Genomic DNA, 23,417 nt, shown 5'->3' with positions numbered 1-23,417 from the left:
GCACCATTTTCTGAGGATTTGCTGATACCCAGATGCGAAAATTATGAGTGTTCATATTAGCACTTAGGTGACATGTCGATTTATCACTGAATACGACACGATCCAGAAAATCTTCATCGTCATGCAGCAATATTTTATTAGCAAAATCGTAAACCGTAGTCTGTAGGCTTTAGACCTTGTAGCAACTGCAAACGATAAGGACATAGTTATAAGCGTCTTCTTAATATTCTTCACACAGACGGTTGCACTGTAACTACAGATTCAGTCTTTACAAAAATAAAACACAAAACGTTTTCTGCTCTCTAGTCGCCATCTTTGATATTAACTCTTCCTAACAGGAAACAAACGAAACCGTGCGTGCGTGTGCAAAAAACTATTTGAGTTGCTCTTTCATTTTATATTATTTATAACTGTAAGTTAATTGTAATTGATACTGCAAAGTTTCAAAACCGTAATATTCATTTTGAAACACCCTGCATTGCTTTAAATTATGTCACTCTATATTCATGTCTTGTATATACAAATCAGAGGCCCTAGGCAATTTGCTGTCCCATGCAATGGCATCATTTAACGCCTCCCCTTTTTTTTCAGAAAGAACAAATCTTAAAAGTCATTTTTTTTTAAAGTATTCTATTCCAGCATGAACAAGGACGGAAGGGAAAGTGCACGTTGTGTCTGTATTTTCTTTAAATAATAATATATTATGTTAGTGAAAAAAAGAAAACACACCTGAATGATGGTAACCTTTTTTTATAGAATCCAATATCGAGCTCCAATCTCCATATATCAGTTTCCCATTCCAGTGCAACTAGCTTTTTTATCTTTATTTTTTGATTTTCCTTCTATATCTGTTATATATTTTTTAAAAGAAAACTTGTTCCTGCTTTCAATGATAAGGAACTTGTTTGTGACAAAGACAAGACTAGCTTTCATATAAGAACTGTGATAAATAACTAAATGTAAGAGGTGTTCGAGAATTGAGTTCCTTTAGCTGACAACAATCAAGCAGTTTATGCTGGGATTTATTTGGCCATTTGCTTTAGTACTGTCCATGTGACCTTAAACTAATGCGACCTAAACATGATTTATGAAGGTAGTATTCAGCTTAGTAAATTTAATGGAAGGTCAGCTTAGTCACTTTCACTACTATCATCATGAAGTCTGTTTCCAACAAGATTTTTTTTTTTAAATAATATACTTATGACACATTTTGCCGGCCTTGCATATCACATATATCTAGTCGAGAAATTATTTATGTGTGATATTTAGAAAAATACTAGTAGGCAAATTACTAAGTTTTTATCTTTAGACAAGTTATTTGCATTTACACTGTACGTGATATTATTTTCGTACTTATTAAAGGCCTGCTTTCTCGAAATATATATATATATATATATATATATATATATATATATATATATATATATATATATATACTTTTATTTCTCGGTTGACATTGGTGAAAGATTGCTGAAACCCCGACTATTAGTAGGTATGCTACTCATGTATATTGTGCCCGTCTCCTTTAGCCTAGCCGGCGTAACTGTGGGAGGTGAAACTCAGATTCAATTTTCACTTTCATACATATTGTAAAATATTTGTACCGTATGAGTATCTAGCGTTTAATTTATGTTGTATTTTATGGTAATTACCTACATAAAAATATTTCTTACTTGTATAGACGTTAGATACATTACAAATGACTAAGTATTTAAGAAAACTAAATTTAGAAAAAAACAAGAGGCAATGTTTTTTCTACAAAAAAAAAAGGTACATTTCTTCGAAAATATGAACTTTTTAAAATTTTTATTTTATTTTATTTTATTTCTTTTTTTATTTACAGCACTAGTTATGGACTACTTAGCTTTAAGATAAGTTAATTCATCGTCAGTTCGTGTTGAACTATAAACTCCGGAATAATACTGAGAACTGTGAAATCATTTCACACACTGAAGATGATAGTATAATTCATACACACAAATATTGAAGTTCGAAAGGGGTAACCCAACAGTAAATAAGAAATTCATGCCTTCAGGAGTGTAAAGAAGGAAATTATTTTGAATCTGGCTCTACCGACATCAATATAAATTTTCTTGACTTTTATTGAATTCTATATAGCAAGTTAATATTTTCATATTAAATAGATAAATAAACATTCCTCTGGATAAGGGTAGTAACAGAAATTTATAAATATGATTTACATGCTAAGACTTCTCTTTTCCTTCCGGACATTCCCAAAAATTTTACCCCCTAGCGTAGGGCTGATCCACGCATGAAGGACCATTCACAAAATTTGGTCCCCAGCGTAGGAGCTGATGCACGCATGAAGTACATTTCATAAAAATTTTCCCATCCATGCGTAAGGGCCATAACACATAAGTTACACACTTCTTAACATTTTTAGCGCCCTGCGTGAATGCAGTGCTAATACTGGTTAATTATTTCTATTAAACACCATGTATCAAACCGCCGAATACGCTGGTTAGCGATATTCGAGATAATGTTGTCCAGTAGTGTGATTGCCTACAGACAATATTAAATTTTCGTGCAATGTGCTCTTTTATTCCAAAATTATACTTTACAAAAGCATTGGTAATGTGAAAGAAAAACCTTGACATATGCGTTAATTTGTGTCAATAATCAGAAATTTAAAAAAGGTACAAAGTTCAAAAGGGTAAATTTAAAAGAGAGTTAGAAATAATTTTTAGAGAAACCTTAGAATTCTTTTCTCACAGTAGAGAATTTCACTTACTTTAGAATTTATGGTGGTTACGAGATAACGAACGAGGAAAATGAAGCAATAACTTAGAGATTATGACCAAAACTTAATCAAACTTCATTATTAGCGGAATAAGTAGTTGAATATGCAACCCAAGAACAGCTGAGAAATAACAGTGCAGAAATCAGTAATAACACAGTTAATACGTTGTCTAATCAAGACCACCTATGATACAGGGAACAACTACGTGTCAATCAGACCCAGCTTTACAACTCCGAATGAGAATGTAGCAGGAATTAAATAATAAAACAGATCTCAGCAGGAATTGCAGGACGAGCTAAATAATAAGGCAGATAAACCACAGCAGAATCTAAATAAGAAAACAGAAAACTCACAAGAAGAATTACAACAGAGTAAAATACGAAAAATGAACTCAAAACTTATCAGTTAGAAATTAGGAAAGAAGTTCAAGAATTAAGGAATAAATTAGAGCAAACCCACCAGGCATTAGATAGTAGAATGAAAGAATTACATTCTACCTACGTAAGTTACAGAAAAATGAAGAACTCCGAAACACTAGGAGAGACCTAGATAACGCGTAGAAAGGCTTAGAAACTAGGCTTAGTAGGTTCTTAGAAAGCACTAAGCAACAATTTCACGATGATTTAAAAAATATTATACAATAGCTGAACGGAGCAGTAGGCCAAGAAACGGAAAATTTAGGCAATACAGATAGAAACATTGACAAAGTTAAGACAGATTTGGCAATAAAGTGGTTATTTTACAAAAACAAAATGAGATAGTAATAAGGCAAGTAGAGGAAAAAAGAGCGCGCAGCGGCAGTAAATTTCTCTCTGTGCCACCGAATGTAACAGAAGAGTTACGAAACACCACTGAAAGTGTTGATCGAGAACCAATGAAAAAGTGTAAGCTATAGAAAAAATGATTTCTTCTAGACTAAATATCATTGAATCTAGCCGTGGAGAATTATTCTCTCAAATTGGCATTCCACCGGACCGGGTTATTACCCTCATGCACAAGTAGTATTAATCCTAATGAAATAGTTTCGCCAAGCATAATGCACTCTGCACCATTTGTTTTGCAACTAGATCGTCAGGCAGCACAGTTGGCGCCAGTGAGTAATTCTTCTATTCATCAAGATTTAAACTTGCCGAATTAACGAGGTAAAGCTGAAGAAACTCAAACATATAGCTTCCTCATGGACATTAATAATTCTTTTGCCTTCATTGGCGTAGCAAATGATACGATTTATACGTCGAACTTTGAAAGGACAGGCGTTACATGGTTTAAGGTAATGCATCATAAAATCATAACCACCAGCAATTCGTGATCTTGTTTGGTGAAACGTATTTAAGTCAGGAATGGTTGCAATACTGCGTGCCAATCTGCTGACGAGTCATTTTGAACCGAAAATGCATGAAGTCCGTCAGACTTTCTCTTGAATATCCTTAACCAAAATTCGATCCACCATTTGAAGATTTTTGTTAGTTAAAATTATTGCCCAGAAAGCTCCCACAGTACATTTTTCATACTGTAATTCCAGCCAAACCGAAATAACTCAATGACTTGTTGGCTTTAGTGGGTGAAGTTCAAGTTCCCAATTACGAGAAGGAAGAATTCCAAACTCGGAGAAACATTATGTGTCGAATGTATCAACTACTCCACAAGAATGACACCCGTCCTCGAAGAACAAATAGAAGGAACGTAAGCACTCACGTTCCTTAAGTACGACATCTACAATGGAGACCAGAATATAGGATAAAAGAACGAATATTACAAATTCCATTGGTAAGGGTAGAAGGAAAGGTCATTCTACACGTGCTGAACATCACTCTTCCACTGAGAATAGATGCAAGCCGAAGGCTCAAGGTGATTCTAGGAGTGAAAATTCCCCAAACAATACCCGGGATATAAACAGGAGGTGGTATGCATACGTCCGGGAAAACAAATTTAAGTATTTGAGAGTTACAGTACCAGCAATTCACAGGGTTGCCAATAAACAAGAAATGTACCGAATGGACGAGGGAACATCGATAATAATTGTTCAAGTCTTCAACCACTCACTGCGGAAGCATTGTAAGTAGTACGTTTCAATATAACCTTAATATCGAATGGAGGAAATTAATATTCAAAGATAACATCAAATCTCCATGTTGCTCAAAATCAACGATAGTCTTAATTCGTGAGATGATAGTGAAAGTCGAAATTATTGCATACAATGAAAATGAATGTGAAAACTAAAATAAAATAAAATAAAATAAAATAAAACGCACACAGTATTTTAAGACTAGTTCTGGTAAGAAAAAATATACCATTGCATTAATATTGAAAGATGGGAGAAAAGTAAAATTAAAGAAATTTTACAAGGGAATTGAATTTTTGATCATCATTGGAACCCAAAAGAGGACTTAATTGCGAGGAATAATGTAGTAACATCACCTGAAATAAATGTGATAATTTATGCTCAATCTATAAATAAGCTACTTTGCACAGGTGCTTCAATCTCAGCCCTAAATAGTAGGCTTTCGGACAGGATAAAAGGTTGCCAACCACTATTCCTTAAGGCAAATAATTTGAAAGTTACTACTACTTTGGTACAAAGATTGCAGCAATTAAAGGGCAAACTCTGCTAGAAGTTATTGTAAACGGAAAGATGTACCCAACTGTTGGTATGATTGAGGGATTGAATGAAGATTTGACATTGGGATTTGAGTTCTTCGTACAATCTTCCGCTATCTTAGATTATTGTACAGCGGTATTAATTCTACAGAAGCCCCACCATGTAGGAACTAACTTTCGAACACAGACATATCAAGCAATGATCCAGTGTTTAGATACTTAGACGAGATATGAGAAAGTGTGGGAAATGTGTGATGGAGTGAAAATGTGAGATTCAAGGGCACGGTTAAAAGAGAGCCACTTCACACAATTTGCATGAAATAGTATTCCCAACTCCCACTGAACTGGAACAAAGAGTTTTGTAGCCAGAAGAGTTGCAGAAAATAAATACGAAGCCCACTTGGACGGATAACTATGATCAGGGGTACTCACAACGAGGAACATGATACCAATGTCGTATTATAATTTTCGAAAATTTATTAATATAAAACAATTAAACTGCCTCGTTACACACTAAAAGTGTTTCCGATGTATTGAAAGTTTAATATATACGTGAAGTGGGTCTATTCTAATATGGTGTGGCATTTATAACAGCAGTTATAATGAGTGACCAAGAAGACTTTGTAAGTTAAGCCTATACGAGCATTATATGAAGAAGTCTTTAATCAAGTTTATTTGCTTTATAATTAAAAAAAAAATCTTTTTGTTTGTGGTTTAACTTTATGTTAGTTGGTTTGATTGGGGACCACTTTATTTGATGGCCATGTAGGCTTACTATTAACATTTGGCTAATTGACATTAAAAAAACTTTTTGGATCTTATCTAACCTTGAAAATTTGAATCTCAAAATTACTAAATTTAAATCGGAGATTATGCCAAAGATAACCCAGAGAGATCATGAAATCTACATCCGACATATCACTTGTATATCTAATATGAAATCATTCATAAATCCAAGAGTATGTTCTGTGAACCGTTTTGTCGTTTTGAGCAGCACACTCGTTAAACAATGCCAATTGGCTGCGTGTTGGTACTATTGAGGACCCAGTACTCTTTTTAATACGTACTGTGTGTAGCTTCGGACATGCGATTGCTGTTATGCCATACAGAGAGAAGCAGCTATGAAGCTATGAAGTAAAAGAGTCGTAGAGTGAGTAGCCTGTGCAGAGTGTTAAAGTGGTCTTTGTGCTGGACAAGGAGTCTTGAATTGAGCTCAATTGCCTTGGTGTATTACAACCTCGTGAAGTGACGTGAGCTGCAGTTCAACAGTGATATAGAGCGTTTGTATTGTGCTGGTGGTTAAGTTATTTTAGCAAAAAGTGTAGGTAGTAAATAATAATATTCATACCGTATACGAATTTGGAGGCATTCCAAACGCTAATTATACTAGGGGAATGTCGGGAATGTCGGGAAATCATAGAGTTGCATCTCGATTATACACTGAGGACAAAGTATTTCCTACAATATTTTCTGCGGAGATTAGCAGCACGATTGTGGCAGACAGAAAACATTCGTCGAACCTATGGTGTCCAGAGAGAAGCCGTACAAAATGAAAACGTTGTGTAAAATATCCACTGAAGTTTTCCTGGCGTCGTATTGCAAACAGATCTTCTAGGGTTAGCAGCCAAGTAAATACAGTTGTTTCTTGCAACGTTTCCTGCAACGTTTCTTGCAACGTTTCTTGCAACGCAACATTGTCCTGATCTTTAGGCAAATATGACGAAGCAATGGAGTGCGTGGAATATATATTTCATGTGTGTGTGGTTGGACTCTTCTCATTGGTGGTTAAAATGGCGGCTTCTGATTGGTGCTTGAAGTGGCGGGATATGATTGGTATCCTTGTTTCACTCAGTTGGAATCCTGTGTCTTTGTTAAGATTCGTTTTTTCTTGCGTGATTACAACAGCTTATTTTATCCTTCTATCCCAAACTCTTGAGCATTTTGCTATTATTTTAGTATCTGTGAATAAAATCTTATGTGTCTACGTTCAGCCAGCCCGGACTTTTCTGGTTGGTTTAACCAGGGGTGCCCACAAGGGGGGGCTATGACGCAAACTGCGTCATTGAAATATTTGGGGGGGTTAAAAATCTATATAAATACGTTTGATGGGGGGGGGTAAAATTAATCGAAAAGAAGATTTTTTTCATGGAAGAACACCTACGGATAGACAATTGGGGGGGTGCGTCATGGACATAAGGGGGGGTGGGCACCACTGGTTTAACTGATGTAACTGTTGTGTTTTTTGCATCTGCCTTCAATGGTCCGTCCTGTTTGTCAAACGTATGCCTTGCCACATTCATATGAGATGAGGTTTAAAGGCATAGATCGCCTTTGGCTGGTCGCAGTAAGTTTTTTTTATTATTATTATTATTATTTTCGCTGGAAGTTTATGTATTTTCTGATGTTGTGCTTGGCAAAAAAAAAAAAAGTCTGCTGAGCTTTACAGAAATGTTGCCGTTGTAAGGGAGACAGATTGTGTTCTTCCAAGTTACATCGACAACACTTCTGGAAACCTCAGAAAACTTTCGCTAAGTACAATATCAGAACAATATATAAACCTCCAGCAGAAATGAAAAAAAAAAAAAAAAAAAAAAAAAACTACCACCAACCAAAGATGATCTATGCCTTCGAACACTAGGGGTTTACCGAATCCCATGTGAATCCGGCAAGGCATACATTGGACAAACAGGACGGACTATTGATGCAAAGAACACAACAGTTTCATCAGATTAAGTCAACCAGAAAAATCCGGGCTGGCCGAACATAGTATCAATTAGACATATAAGATGTTATTCACAGATACTAAAATAATAGCAAAATACTCAAGAGTTTGGGATAGAAGGATAAAATAAGCTGTTGTAATCACGCAAGAAAAAAACGAACCTTAACAGAGACACAGGATTCCAACTGAGTAAAACATGGACACCAATCATATCCAGCCATTTCAAGCAACAATCAGAAGCCGACATTTCAGCCACCAATCAGAAGAGTTCAACTACACACACATGAAGTATATATTACACGTACTCCATTGCCTCATCATATTTGCCTGAAGAAGAGGGCCATGTCTGCCTGGAAACGTTGCAAGAAACAACTCGATTTACTTGTCTGCTAACCTGAGAAGATCTGTTTGCGAAACGTTGTCATTGATGTACTTGCAGCTGTTGCAGGTAATATACATGTATCTTCGCGACAGATCGACCGAGAGTGAGATATCGATCAAGATAGTGTACTGCGTATTCTATAGAAATACAATTTTTATCTCTACCATATTTGTCTGCATTAAGAACTAAGTGATGCTGACTGCAATTTAAGGTTTCTGTTCGACAACTGGGTAATCAACCAACTGCGAGAACATTCAAATTTTGTAGTCTTCATTTTATGGACTATTGAAGTTACATTTTGCATCGATGTGAATGTGAATCTCCATAATTCACATTACTGGTCACCGAGAATCCGCACCAGATTCAAGAATTTAATCGGCATTGACAATGTAGCATTAATCTGTGGGGCGGCATTATAGGGACTCAAGTCATTGTGTCGTGGTTTTTTGATGGTCAATTAACAGTGACAATGTTCCGTGATTTCTTGCAACACCACTTGCAGCCATTGTTGGAACACTTCTCTCTCCATATATATCAGATTATGTGCTTTCAATTAGTATGCTGTCCAACACATAATGCTGCCTTTTGTATGTAAGAGTTAAGCATGCTATCTCCGCAACATTGGATCGGGAGAGGTTCCAATCCGCAGAGTCCCCCGACCTTGTATGGATTTTTTTTGTAGGGTCCAAGGAAGGCTGTTTATGTCAGTTAGCCAACTATAATTCGCAACATGAAGCAATGTATTACAACCACATTCTGGAACCCCAACGTGGCACCGCTTGATGCTGCTGCTCATAATTATGTACAGCAAATAAATCGCTGTATAGCTGATTGTGAACATCACTTTCAGCACTGTGAAGCTAAGAGTACATCAATTCCACATAGATTCCATTAGTGCACAATCGGATATAGTGCAGTGGCGGCGCAAGGATGACTCCCAAAGAAAAAGGAATATTCCTTCGAGTATTTTATGAAACGTTGAATGAGGGAAATGAACAACAATCAAGTATAAGATTCCAACAATCAGGAATAATAGTACATCTTTCAAGTTACAAGAACACTTAGAATTCGAAAGAAAGAGAGATACACATGTGTGAGTGATCTATTTTGTCTCAGTGCAGAATAAACTCTCGGAGGAGAAATTTAAATGAAACGAAGTTTTTAACGTATCACAATTAAATCTTCTAGGCTAATGATGATGGATGATAAATGAACGGCTTTCTGTCCAAGTTACGAGTGTGTGAAAATGGGAAAATAACTCTGATTCAGATTAGGTTTAAAACGACTATGCATAGGACAGTCAGGCGGCATGTAAAGAAACTTAACATGCAGTATCCAAAAATCCAAAAATCATACGTGGTGAACGAATGTACAAGGGATTCTCCATATGACACAGGGATTCCCAGACATTGCGTGAATACATATTGGGCAAATGTAAGCTGCGATAAAGGGGTTTCCTCCCCGTAACATGTAATTCCGTTGAATAGGGTACTTATCTGAACAGAAGCAGCAAAAATGGACAAAACACACGTTGACACATTGCATAATGATACAAAGAAGTGCGCTGGGACAGATTTATCCGTGAGGCGAATCTTCTTCCAGGGATACTTTCGAGGAGCTTTTCCCCTCCCTTGAAGTTGGCAAACCGCCCCTTACCACTAAACTATGAAAAATTACATTGCTATTGTGAATATACCAAAATAGCGTCCTAGTGTAACTCACTTACATTTTGATTTTGTTACTGCTTGGAGAAATTTCCTAGAAGAAAGCTCGTAGAAATTACGTTCAAAAAATAGGGGAAAATCTTTTTTCGATGCTGTAATGTACGTAATACCTACTGGATGCTGGAGTATTGGAGCTGGATAGAATACCTACACGGAAGAAAGAGAATGTGGCACTTTTGCGTACACGTAGCAGCACGTACGTAGATCATAGTACTTTCACTAAGGGCATGATGCTTTGGTCGCGCACTGCGGAAATACCGTCCCTTGTGTGCCAATTGCGAGTGGCTAGCAAAAGGCTGTCTTGCAGCTTTGTTGTGGAATGGCGTCATTTAGCGTGACTATGTTGTAGTAGGCATCTATTCAACTTGTGAGTGATATACATAGTCCGATACTCTGGTGTTACGTATGGAAGTGCTGTATGACAGGATAAGAAGTATTGTATTGTATTGTATTTATTTTCATCCTTTTTCATACAAATTGTTCACAACGTGAACGTATGAGTTGGACACGTCATAAGAACACTGAATGTGTACATATGTATAGATTTAAATCTACATGCAATATTAAAATAGTGTGAATTTATATAAAACAAAAAAAGGTACAATTTTTCATTATTCTAATTTACATACATCGATATAAAACAACATAACAGTTAATAAAACCTTACATTATAGATATACAAAATATATATATTTTAAACATTATTTACTACAGGCGAGATATTCTTCTACAGAATAGAAACAGTGCTCGAGTAGGTAGAACTTGACTGCTTTATTGAAACCAGATGTTTTGTTTTTTAAAGTGGAAGGAAGCTTGTTATAAATATTCACTGCTATAGGAAATGTACTATTCTTATGTACTTTTAAACGTGAGGACTCTACATGAAGGTCAGACGCTTGTCTTGTATTATGCATATGAATATCTGAGTTCAACCGGAAGGTGCTTGTATCTATCTGTATATCTTTTCTTACAAATTTTAGAATTTCATATATATATAAACATGGAAGAGGTAAGATTTCAAAAAATTTAAATAGAGGTTTACAAAAAGTTCGAGGTTTACTTCCGGTCATAAACCTTAAAGCTCTCTTTTGTAAAACAAATATGGAATTTAGCAGTGCAGTAGATCCCCAGAATATAATACCATATTTCAATTTAGAATGAAAAAGTCCAAAATAAGTTGTGAGCAGAACATGTTGACTGACACTATTTCGTAAAAGCTTTAACATGTAACAGGTTTGAGCCAATTTACTAGATAATTTTTGAATGTGAATTTTCCAATCTAATGTATCTGACACCCAAAGACCAAGAAATTTGATATCCGAGACGTAATTCAACGTTTTGCCGTTAATTGTTACACAAGGGCGTTCTCTTATCTCGTTTTTTGCTACTTGAAAGCACATGCACGAAGACTTTGTTGTATTTAGTATTAGTTTATTTCTATCCATCCAGTCACTGATGGCAGACATGGTGGAATCTACTGCATTACATAACTCAACGTAAGTTTCTCCAGTTACTAATATATTTGTATCGTCAGCATACAGAACAATTTTAGCAGAGTCTAAACATTGTGGCAAATCATTTATATATATTAAAAATAGAATAGGGCCTAAGATGGAACCTTGAGGAACTCCAAATTTTAACTCTTTGGTATCTGAATAATATTTGCTTACTCCCTGAGTGTCTCGAGTTTGACAGTTAATTTCAACAGTTTGCCTTCTGTTGGATATATACGATTTAAACCACTCATAAGCATTTCCCCTAATACCATAATCTTGCAATTTTTTAAGTAAAATTTGATGATCAATTGTATCGAAAGCTTTGCTAAGATCAAAAAATATGCCGGTTGTATATTTCTTAGCGTTTATTGAATTTAAAGCAGAATAGAGAAAAGAGTAAAGAGCAGTTTCAGTAGATTTATTTGATCTAAAGCCACTTTGAGCAGGAGATATTAAGTTAAAATTATTTAGAAAGCTAACTAGTCTTATATACATAAGTTTTTCAAAAAGTTTAGAGAAGGTAGACAGACATGATATTGGTCTATAGTTCGATGTAAGATCTTTCTTGCCAATTTTATATAAGGGCTTAACAACTGCTAGCTTCAATGCCTCAGGAAAAACGCCACTACTAAATGAGTTATTTACTATGAAGCATAAGATATCAGCAATTTCACAAGAGCATTGCTTTAGAATTTTATCACGAACTTCATCATATCCTGAAGAACTCTTATTTGTCATTTTCAATGTAGTATTTAAGATTTCCTGACTAGTTACTGGGTGCAAGAACAATGATTTTTCGAAAATATCGTTATGTCTACTAACGTATTGTTTGCTAGATAGTTTATTGTTCACGTTATTAGTGATAAGCTTTTCCACTTCATTCGTGAAGTAATCGTTAAAAGCATTTGCAATTTCAGTCGGATTTTTTATAATTTTATTTTGACAAGAAACGCTAGTTATCTTAGAGGAGGGTTTTCGTTCCCCAGATTCTTTCCGAATAATTTGCCATGTAGCTTTCATTTTATTGGAAGCTTTCCCTATGTAAGTATCATTCTCTAACATTTTTGCCTGTTTTATGACCTTATGTAAAACTCGTCTGTACATTTTGTGGTATGGTTTAAACACGGGAGTACGGCACCGTCGGGATAGTTGATGTAAATAAAGCATTTTTTCTAGAGAAACTTTTATTCCAAAAGTCTTCCACTTCGAACTGACATTTACTGATTTATTTATCTTAAATTTTTGTTTAGGAAAAGCAATATTAAAATAATGAGTAAATATGCATAAAAATGAATTAAATTGGTCGTTAACATTACATTCAATATAAACATCTTCCCACGACTCAGTTTTCAACAAGTATCTGAAATATGCCACGTTAGTGGGAGTAAATGAACGCCGTTCGGACCATTCCACGCCCACGTTTCTATTCTTATTAATTATTTCTGTGTAAAGATAAAGGAGTTGAGCATTATGATCAGAATAGCCTAGGTTTAGTACATCAACATGAGATACGAAATCATCACGTGGAATTATAATTTGATCAAGAGCAGAGATTCTTGTTTTGCCTATTCTGGTAGGAGTATTTACGATAGGTTTCAGATTAAATGATGTGCAGAGCGAAATGAGATCTTCTTTTTCTTTGCTATTATTTAGTAAAAAATCAATATTAATATCACCACAAATTACTAACGACTTTTTAGAGGACGAGAATTCCGATATAAGCCTTTCTAATTTATTCAAAAAGTCATTGACATTACTGTCTGGCGTGCGATAGAGACAGATAAGTATTAAATTATGATCGCAAATTTCAAGTGCTACAGATTCGAAAGTTTTTTCAACGTTCAATGTAAGGGTATTCCTTAGAATTTTGATACGAAAGTCCTCTTTGACAAATATGGCAATACCGCCATGGGATATATTTTCCCTACAATAGTACGCTGATAGTTTAAAACCTGTGAATGAAATTGTTTCTATTTCTTCTTTATTCAGCCGGTGCTCCGATATACACAAGACATCAGTTTTACTTAATTCATTTTCCAAAATTATTTTTAATTCGATTATTTTATTTCTTAATCCTTGGACGTTGTGATGTAGGATTTGGAGACTGATATTTTTGGACTCACTTACGTCTTCTACTTTTTGATTAGGAACTTGAAACTAACAGTAGCAATGTGTTGGGCGTAAAAACCCACGTATCACTCTGTTGAACGATCAGCAGCAGAGATTTGGTGTGAGCGTGCGGTGGGGTATGGTGGATAATTTTGTGGTAGGATTGCATTTATTACCGACGCGCCTGTATGGGAGTAAGCATCTTTTATTTTAATGTAATGTTGTCCCAAAATTGCTAGAACACGTGGCCTTGAACATAAGACATCAGATGTGATCCCAGCATGATAGAGCACCTTCATATTTTGACAGGAATATTCAGATCTATTTAAATGAAACATTCACAGATCGTTGGATTGGGAGAGAAGGACCTGTGTTATGACCACTCCGTTCACCATACCTCACGCCCCTTGATTTTTTTTGCGGGTGGGGGTATGAAACACTTTTTCAGCCACGACAGCCGAAGAACTTGTTGCTCGAGTTAATATAGTTGCAGCAGTCATCCCCGAAATTACAGGTGTGCTTGACCGCACGCGAAAAAATTTCCTTCGCCGATGTCATCTTTGCAATGCGGTCAACGTCGACAGTATCAGACTGTGAACTGTTATTCCTCACAGCTGTTTCGTGTACACACACTGCATTGAACAAATACTGCAAGGTACAGATGGTGATCAGAAAAATGGAAACACCTGTAGTTGGCAACACGTCAGATGTATGGGTTGGCAGTGGTGTCGTGGCGTCCGCAGCGCCGGACCGCTGCTGGTGGTCTGTTAGGTCGGTCTCCATACTACGTCAGGCGCAGTGGAACAGCAGTGTCCAGTGGCTGCAGCAGACGGAGGTAGTGTAAAATGGGAGACCTCTCAGATTTTCAAAGAGGGCAAATTGTTGGTGCGCGGTTATGTGGAGTGAATGTGACGGCAGTGGCTACTGTGTTAGGTGTGTCGCGTGGGAGAGTGTCGAAGGTGATGACGGCCTACACAACACACGGGAAAACCACATCGGGGAAGCGGAACAGTGGGCGGAAGAAAATCATGAGTGACAGGTCACGCCGGGTATTAAAGCGCATTGTCACGCAGAACCGTCGTGCCACTGCGGAGCAAGTGACGGAGGAACTCAATCAGCACCTCCCCCACCCTGTTTCGACAATCACAGTCCGCCGCGAATTACATGACATGAACTTACGGGATCGTGTTGCACGGGCCAAACCACTCATCAGGAACCATAACGCTTTCGCACGCCGCAAATGGTGCCGCGACCATGCAACTTGGACCGTTGAGGACTGGAAACGTGTGATATGGTCGGATGAGTCATCCTTCACCCTATTCCCAACCACGGGCCGTGTAAATGTGTGGAGAACGCCCAAAGAAGCTCATGATCTGCAGTGTATCCGCCCAACTGGGAAACATAGCGGCGGCTCGGTGATGCTGTGGGCCGCCATAGCATGGTTTTCATTGTGTCCTGTGGTCACACTTAGCGGACGAATCATTGCCAACGATTATGTCGCAATTTTAGGAGACCACTTGCATCCTATGGTCCGGATGTTGTTCCCGGACAATGACGCCATCTTCCAGGATGATAATGCACCCATTCACACAGCTGGCTTTGTTGCAGCGTGGTTTGAGGAACATCGGGATGAAGTTCAACACCTCCCCTGGCCCGCCCAATCCCCAGATCTCAACATAATTGAACATCTGTGGTCCGTCTTGGAAACACGACTCCGGCGACAATTTCCACCTCCATCCTCTCTCACAGAACTGGCCGATGCCCTGCACGAGGAATGGTGTAAAATTCCACTTGCTACCATTCACGACCTCTATGCCTCCATCCCACGTCGCATCAAGGCTGTTCTGAAGGCGAAAGGTGGCCCGACACCACATTAATCTGGTAAGTTGCAATTTCGTTCAGGTGTTTCCATTTTTCTGATCACCATCTGTACCTCTGAGTATTTTACAGTTATCCTACTTTGGACGAAACAAAATAAATCGGTAGTTTGAAACTGCATTTCTTTGTATCATTGTGCAACTCGCACAATAGCTTGTGTTTCGTCAAAGTTTCATTGCTTCTCTGCGTAATCTTTTAATGCAGCTTACTTTCGCCCAAATTGTATTCACATAATTTTTGGGAGTCACTGTTGTCACGTGAAGAATCCTTTGTACTCCCGTTCATCATACATGATATTTACCACCTGACTGTCTCCTGCACAGTCGTTATAAACCTAATCTGGATCAAAGTTATATTTTCCATTTTCACACACTCTTAACTTGGACAGGAAGCGGTTCATTTATCATTAGTCACCATTAGCCTAGAAGATATAATTGTGATATGTTAAAGACTTCTTTCCATTTAAATTCTTCTTCCGAGAGTTTATTCTTTGCTGATACAAAATAGATCAATCACACATGTGTATCTCTCTTTCTTTCGAATTCTAAGTGTTCTCATTTGAACGATGTACCACTATTTTTGATTGTTGAAATATTGTACTTGATTATTATTCATTTTCCTTATTCAACGTTTGATAAAATACTCGAAGGAATACTCCACTATCTTTGGGAGTCATCCTTGCACCGCTCCCGCACTACATCCGATTGTACACGAATTCAATCTACGGCTTAAAATAATAGACATTCCCTTTTGCCCGATTTCGATCCGACATTTTATTCTTCAGATGGTTGTTTTTGCACTTTTTCGAAACTTTTCGGGTGGTCATAGCTCTAAGGCATTTCTACACGCAAGTGGGTGTATACTTTTCGTTTCATGTTGAGGGCAGGAATCACCTCCCGGCGTTTACTACATTGATTAAATTACATCACAAACACATTATATATATATATATATATATATATATATATATATATATATATATATATATATATATATATATATATATATATATATATATATATATATATATATATGCATCTTTGTATGGGCGCCCTTTTGGTAGACTTGTCTACCGCCCTCGTTAGCATCCCAGCACGGGCCCGTATTTAGCAACAACTACTTTCTTTCTCTCTCTCACATTATATATATAAAATTTTGATTTGTAAACTGAAAAATATATATCAATTTATTTTCTGTTATTTTCTGTATTTCGGTTTATCGATTTTGGTAATTTTTATAATGCTACGGGTATACTGACGAATACTGTCTTATTTTGATCATTGTTAGGTCAGAAATACACAAGTGTAGTGGGAATCTGGTTACACACTTAAAGGATGGACAAAATAAATATTTCTTTTTCACTCTTGTACGATATAAGGAACGTCATAGTTTATATGTGTATACATAATGTTTATTCCCATTCTGTCTTTTGGACAGAAAATACGTTCGTGGCTAACCTGCTTTACTTGGCACCTTAATAAAAATCCTAGATCTATTCCTGATTGGCGACATGGGATTCACGCCTAATATTAAAACCTAATACGAGAACAACTGTATGCCTATGATTAAACACAAGAGCAACTATTGTGTAAAAAAAAATAATAAATAAATAAATAAATAAATAAATAAATAAATAAATAAATAATAATTATAATAATAATAATAATAATAATAATAATAATAATAATAATAATAATAATAATAAAATCTAGTCGTTCCAAATGGAATTGAACGCATTACTTACACCAGGAGGTCCCGGAGGACCTCTCAACCCTTGCAGGCCAGGTGGTCCATCTAACCCTGGTTCTCCCTTTTGTCCTGGGCGTCCAGGTAATCCATCCAAACCATCGATGCCACGATCACCCTTTTGGCCAGGAGGTCCAGGTGGTCCGGCATATCCATCTCTACCCTATGGAGAGCAAATGATAATTTTAAAAACGCAGGTAACTAAGCATGACTTCTCTAAGAATTAGTATAAAAACATTTGTTCAAAGTACTTCATATGTAATTAAAAATGGTCAGTCTTCCAATGAATTCATATTAAGGAAGTCACGTAATTAATACTAACCACTCAAAATATAGTACCTTGCGAGTATTATAATATAAAGGTAAATTAGTACATTGTGATATAAAACTAGCATTCTTGTTTGACAAGTGACAAGTCCCAAGTTCGAATTATGGCTGGTTTCTCAGGCTTTTATTCTGTTACATTTTCGAATATAGGGTTTCCACATTGTTAATATAGGCCCACGCCGACATCCATTAACTCCTTTTTCATTGTTGTTTCGATTACAAGCTGAAGAGAATTTTATTAAACATGGAGCATCCACAAAGTGTTGCATGCCGATTTCAACGAAATTTTGCAGGGATATAGACATAAAATAAAGTGACCCGTTTTTTCGTTTATGCGTATTAACACTTTGGAGGGACCTAAGCCCATTCCGACGTATTTTCGAACAAGTTCGCATTCTCCAATAGGAAACAAAACATTTGAAGGAAAGATAATATATCGTGGGGGACAAAGTTGCTTTACAAGTTAATGGCGACTGCTTTAAAACCAAATGAAGAGAATGAGAATTAAATCTGCCATATCTGTAGTTTGCTGTGGAGAAGAATCAAAATTGTGAACCAAAGGTGTAAGAACAACTCATGTTATTAATATAAACTATGCCAAAGGTTATAGATTTATAGCATCATAAAAACAATGTGAAAGAAGTTTTCAAACAAAGAAAAATAATGTAGAAACTTGTAAGTGGAGGCCAAGAAACATAACTTAAACACACTAAAGAAGAATCGTTTAGTGCGTAGTGATCAGAGTTCAGTGGTCAAGCTGCTCGACCAGTAATCTGGAGCGTCTCGGACCGGAACCATGATGTAAATATATTGTTTTACTATAGATTTTTGGTGTCGATTCCTCGGCGATAACACACGTTTCACTATCGCAAAAGATTTGAATATTTGAGTGTTTCAATATTTGAATTATCAAATCTTCAGCAATATTGTTGCTATTACTATGTCGTAAAAGATAAAGAATTAGGAGCTCATCATGGCTCAGGTCATACCATTACAACCAGAAACGTTACATGTTTCCAGAATATTACAGTTTTATTTAGTATTGCCCACGAGAAGAGGAATTTCTCATCTCGTTTCTAAAACAAAACAAAATCAAGACGAGAATTAACATTTGAAATTCGAGACGGGACAAGGCTAACTCAAATTATTGTCTCGCTTTGGAGATGGGAATCAAAACGAGACGAAAGGTATCGTGAAAATTTCTCCTCTGGTCTCGATTCTCGAATTAGTTCATGTCCATTCTTTAATTAACAGCTGTCCTGTAGACTCAATCTTATATGCTACTTTGTTCCTTTGCATTTCGGAGCTCATTGAATGTAGGTCTGTGTAGGTATTTTTATAGTATAGCTTTTATCATTCTATTCGCATATCCTAAAAACTACTTCATTATATGCCTTAGTATTAAGTGATATTCAGTTGTTTTTATTAGTTACATTTGCTTAAAACGTACAGTAGAATACATACTTCATGAAACTTTAGTGGAACGCTTTCCTTTAGCATTTGGGTAGTTGCAGGAACGTACGCAGATGTGGGTCCTGAAGGTCCTTTTCCCCTTCCCGAAATAACTATTTTTCTGTAAGTTTGGCTAATTTTAGAATAACTTTAAAAATTTAATACCATTATTATTATTTTTATTATTATTATTATTATTATTATTATTATTATTATTATTATTATTATTATTATTATTATTAGAGTATTGTAAATTGAATGATTCACCCTGTTCCAAAAAGATTACGCGCCTTCTGTATGGTTGCTTCAATGGTAGAGCGCTCTCTGAAACAAATCCAGCTCCCGCAAAGTAGAGTTTGTGGGGGACAAATACCATGTGCGTGGATTTTCTCGGATTCTCTTGTTTCCTCCCACCTTCATTCCGCCATTTCGTTCATTGCCATCGCCGTCTCTTTTAGCCTACCCGGCATAACCGTTGGAGGTAAAACTTTATTACATTTCATTTTTCTTTATGGCTGTTTTTCGAGAACAATACTTCGATAGCAATTAAGTAAATAAAAAAAAAGCCTGGTCAAGACAATAAAGGAGAGCACACATTTTCTTAAATAATATGGAAATAGGAAATAATAGTTTGATTCTACCATTTCCCGTTTAAGTAGAGAGTTGAGCAGTGGCGAAGCGTACTATGAGGGTCTGAGGCGGGGCCTACCTTTTTTCTTTCTTTCTTTTTTTTTTTTTTTTTTTTACAATTTTCTTTATCTTTCATTTCTTCTAAAATAAAGTCAACACTTCAACATTTCGGTTTTTTCAGTAAAAAAATAATAGGTTGGAAACACTTGGAGATTCCTTTCTCTGAGTCTCACCAGTTACGGGTAGCTGCTCAGGGAGCGAAGCTATTATTGCTGGTGATTGCACGCATTCTTGGAAAGGTGTGAAGGCTCGCCTCTCGGAGTTTAATCTTAGCGTTGAAGGTATTTTTCAATGCTAGTATGTTATTAAATGATTTCTTTGACATAGAATAAGAAATTTCTGTGTAGAATTGTGTGTTTCTATTGATTAATAAAAATGTTTAAATTAAAATATCTAGAGTTAGGTTTGGCAGATGACTTCAGAACCCGTATCCCACGCTGTCGTCTTAGAGCATGAGAGGCAGGTTCTAATCTCTTCTTTATAGAAGTTAAGTAAAAGAACCCTAATTTACCTCAAGATGCTTAGTTATAATTCTATTTACACCATGTACATAATGCGATAATTCACACAATTTCTAAGTTACAAGCTACTAATATGATTGTCGCTAGGAAACCAACTACGATGGCTCAGATTATCTTTCTTAGCTGAGTTCTTTACTAGAGGAGGTAGTTGAACTTACAGGTAAATATGGATACCTCTCACCCAAAGTCCGTGTTTTCTTCCTTTCCACATCGCTAACTCAAAATCACACGAGACGTCTCGGCTGCCTCCGTGATTTTCTCCTTCCTCCCTCTCTGTCCGCTTGAATCCCATTATATTGCCTAATTTTATCAGTCTTTTAACTTCATATTAAAGACTTGATTTTTTTTTTTCAATTAAAAGGTCTCATTACCTTTTATATCCATTGTCCGTTAGGACAAGTCGTTATAACCAAAAAACATATTAATGGTTCCTCTTTTTTTGTCATTAAATCTGCTTTCAACACACACCCCCATTGAAAGTGTATATTATTTGAATATCACCTTTTAGTGTGTGTCTATACCCCCCTTTTTTTCTCATTAAATCTCTGCTGGTAGTTAACGTCGAGACACTTACACAAAACGTATTAGATTCAAAATATGCTGGTAAATAACACGAAACATATTTAATAAAAATGCAAACTTTAAAATGAATAGACACAAATAGGAATCACAGTTCACACTCATAACATCCCACTGAAACACAACATAACTGATTTTCCACACTCTACAACACAAATTCCATACAAACAACAGTAAGGCAAGTCACGGTCCTCCAGTCCTCTTAAGGGGAATATTCTGTCACCCACGAGAGGTGAAGGCATCCGAATGCTCCTCATGAGGGCCATCTCAGCTGGAAGTCGATCCACCGGAGGAAGTAGTACAACACCCTGTTGTTGTCTTGAAACACCATAATAGTTTTTTGGCAAGTTCGTTTCTATTAGAAATCACCACATTAGGTTGGCAGTAGGTTGAGTTGGAATGGGAACCATCTTCTTCATTGGAAACTTGGAGGAGACGTCTGCGTCGTTTTACGGAAGCCGAATCCAGCGTGGAGAATCGAATCAATGTGTTCCATCCTGTGCAGTCCTCGATGTGACTTGTGGAGGCATTTTCACTTGATTGGATGAATGGATGAGAGGGATTATGAATAACGTGAAAGAAAGGATATAAAGGATAGGCCTTTATTTTTATTGGTTTTTGTATGTGGTTGGGGTGTATTGTTTTTATACCAGATTTGATAGGGAAAAGACAGGCTTTTCTCAATTCAAAGCAGAGACATGACAGCAATTTCCCAGTGCAATTTTAATTGTATATATTTATATATATTTTGTTTCTATGCGTGTGCAGGGGTTGTATAGAAGGATAATAATTTAGATGCAGCAAGTTACCGATCTGAGGCGACGGCAAAGGTAATATGTTAATCAGAACCATATTCTGAAAGGAAAAATGAAAAAAAGGGAAAAAAAGGAAGTGAAAAATGAAATGTTTAAGCATCTCGAGGGTTTTTTTTTTTTTTTTTGATTCGTCACTACTGTACTCACTGGATTTAGGGATAGATACTTTTTTTGTATAAAACATAATTAATATTTCTTTGTGGAGTATAGTATGGATTAGCAATGGGAAGGGGGATTGTAAAAATGGGGGGTCAATCATCTGTGGGAGAGGGATAGCCGCATGCTATCTAATTTTGTGAGGAATGGTTGAATTAAGTGACATGACTGTTGAGAAAGTAAAATAACCGATAGAGATTAATGAATGGACCAACTAAAGGAATGTCGAAAGGGAATGTCATTGCTTATTATTATTATTATTATTATTATTATTATTATTATTAATATTATTATTATTATTATTATTATTATTATTATTATTATTATTATTATTATTATTATTATTATTTATGTTCTGTGTATGTAGGAGATTGTGGTGTTCTATTTCCTCTTGTGTGGAAGCGTAAGTTTCTATTCTTGCTTGCTGCTAATATTAAGATGTTAAGGTGAACACAACCTCCGGGGAAAGTTAGAAACTGAAATGTTTCATATTGTGTCTGTATTTTCAATGCCAGGGAGTTATTTAGTTGTTGCAAGGAAATGTGTTCTTGAATTTTTTCTTTCTGTATTCGTTTTCGTTGACAGAAAATCAGGTGACAAAAGAAAAAAAATCTGACTCAGCTTGGGGTAAATTGTTCCTGTTAAATGTTTCTATATGTATTTTTCATAAATGTTTTAAAGTATTGTACGACACTATGGAACTTCTCTTGTGCCTGAAGAACATGAGAGATGTGAAGTGTATTACTGCAACCGAACTTCCTTGTTATCAGATTAACTGAAGATCATTATCCATGTTGTTACTTTCACTATTTTTTTTTTCGTTCCCTCTCTCTCCCTTTTTGGCAATGCCATGTGTGAGTCATTATCAAATTAACTGTACAGAAATGTTAGCTAACGATTAGATACAAATTATGTCCTTAGAGCCGTTTGTAAAAGAAATGTTACAAACCTGAAACGTGTGTCATTTTCAATATACATTACTGTGATACTACAGTAATTGTGAGATTGGCGTAATCTAAAACTGAATGCTGGAGCAGTTTGTTGCATACCATAAAAAATAGTTTTGCCGATTTTGATCTTATTTTTACCTTGCGGTCCTTATGCCTGACGTATTTTGTGTTGCCGTGGGGGTGTATGCTTAGGTAAGGTGTTCAAAATTGCCTTGATAAAAGGGCACTGCTCGGTGAGAATAAATATCACAATTCGATAGCAATTTATGTGAAGCAGGATCGTCATCTAGAAGATAACGTCATAGGTATGTTTTCTTCTTTTGCTAATTTCATTTTTATGGTGTCATGTAACAGTTTGAGTTTCATTATGATAATTCTAATGAAATGTTGGAAAGTTAATTTATCAACCTTGCATGATTTCACTTAGGAAATCGACATGGCCAAAGATCTCTGAAAGGAGACTTTAGGTTTCAGGCACAGCAAAACAAAAGGAGCGGATGCCTTGAGGGCG

General features: G+C 36.2%; 1 protein-coding gene across 1 annotated transcript in view; it reads right to left on the bottom strand.

Moving 5' to 3' along the window:
- The window catches only part of LOC145693356 (uncharacterized), a 1,437,468-nt gene that overhangs the window by 1,018,324 nt on the left and 395,727 nt on the right, over positions 1-23,417 (bottom strand). The window contains exon 9 of the mRNA XM_081769283.1: positions 17,415-17,579. Coding sequence (XP_081625409.1) covers positions 17,415-17,579 — 165 coding nt within the window. The remainder of the gene's footprint in view (positions 1-17,414; positions 17,580-23,417) is intronic.

This window comes from Thermobia domestica, chromosome 8 (assembly GCF_964235325.1).
Source record: "Thermobia domestica chromosome 8, izTheDome1.hap1.1, whole genome shotgun sequence".
NCBI classification, from domain to species: Eukaryota; Metazoa; Arthropoda; class Insecta; order Zygentoma; family Lepismatidae; genus Thermobia; species Thermobia domestica.
Note: the sequence above shows the minus strand (reverse complement) of the source record. Positions and strands in the feature narration are given on the sequence as shown.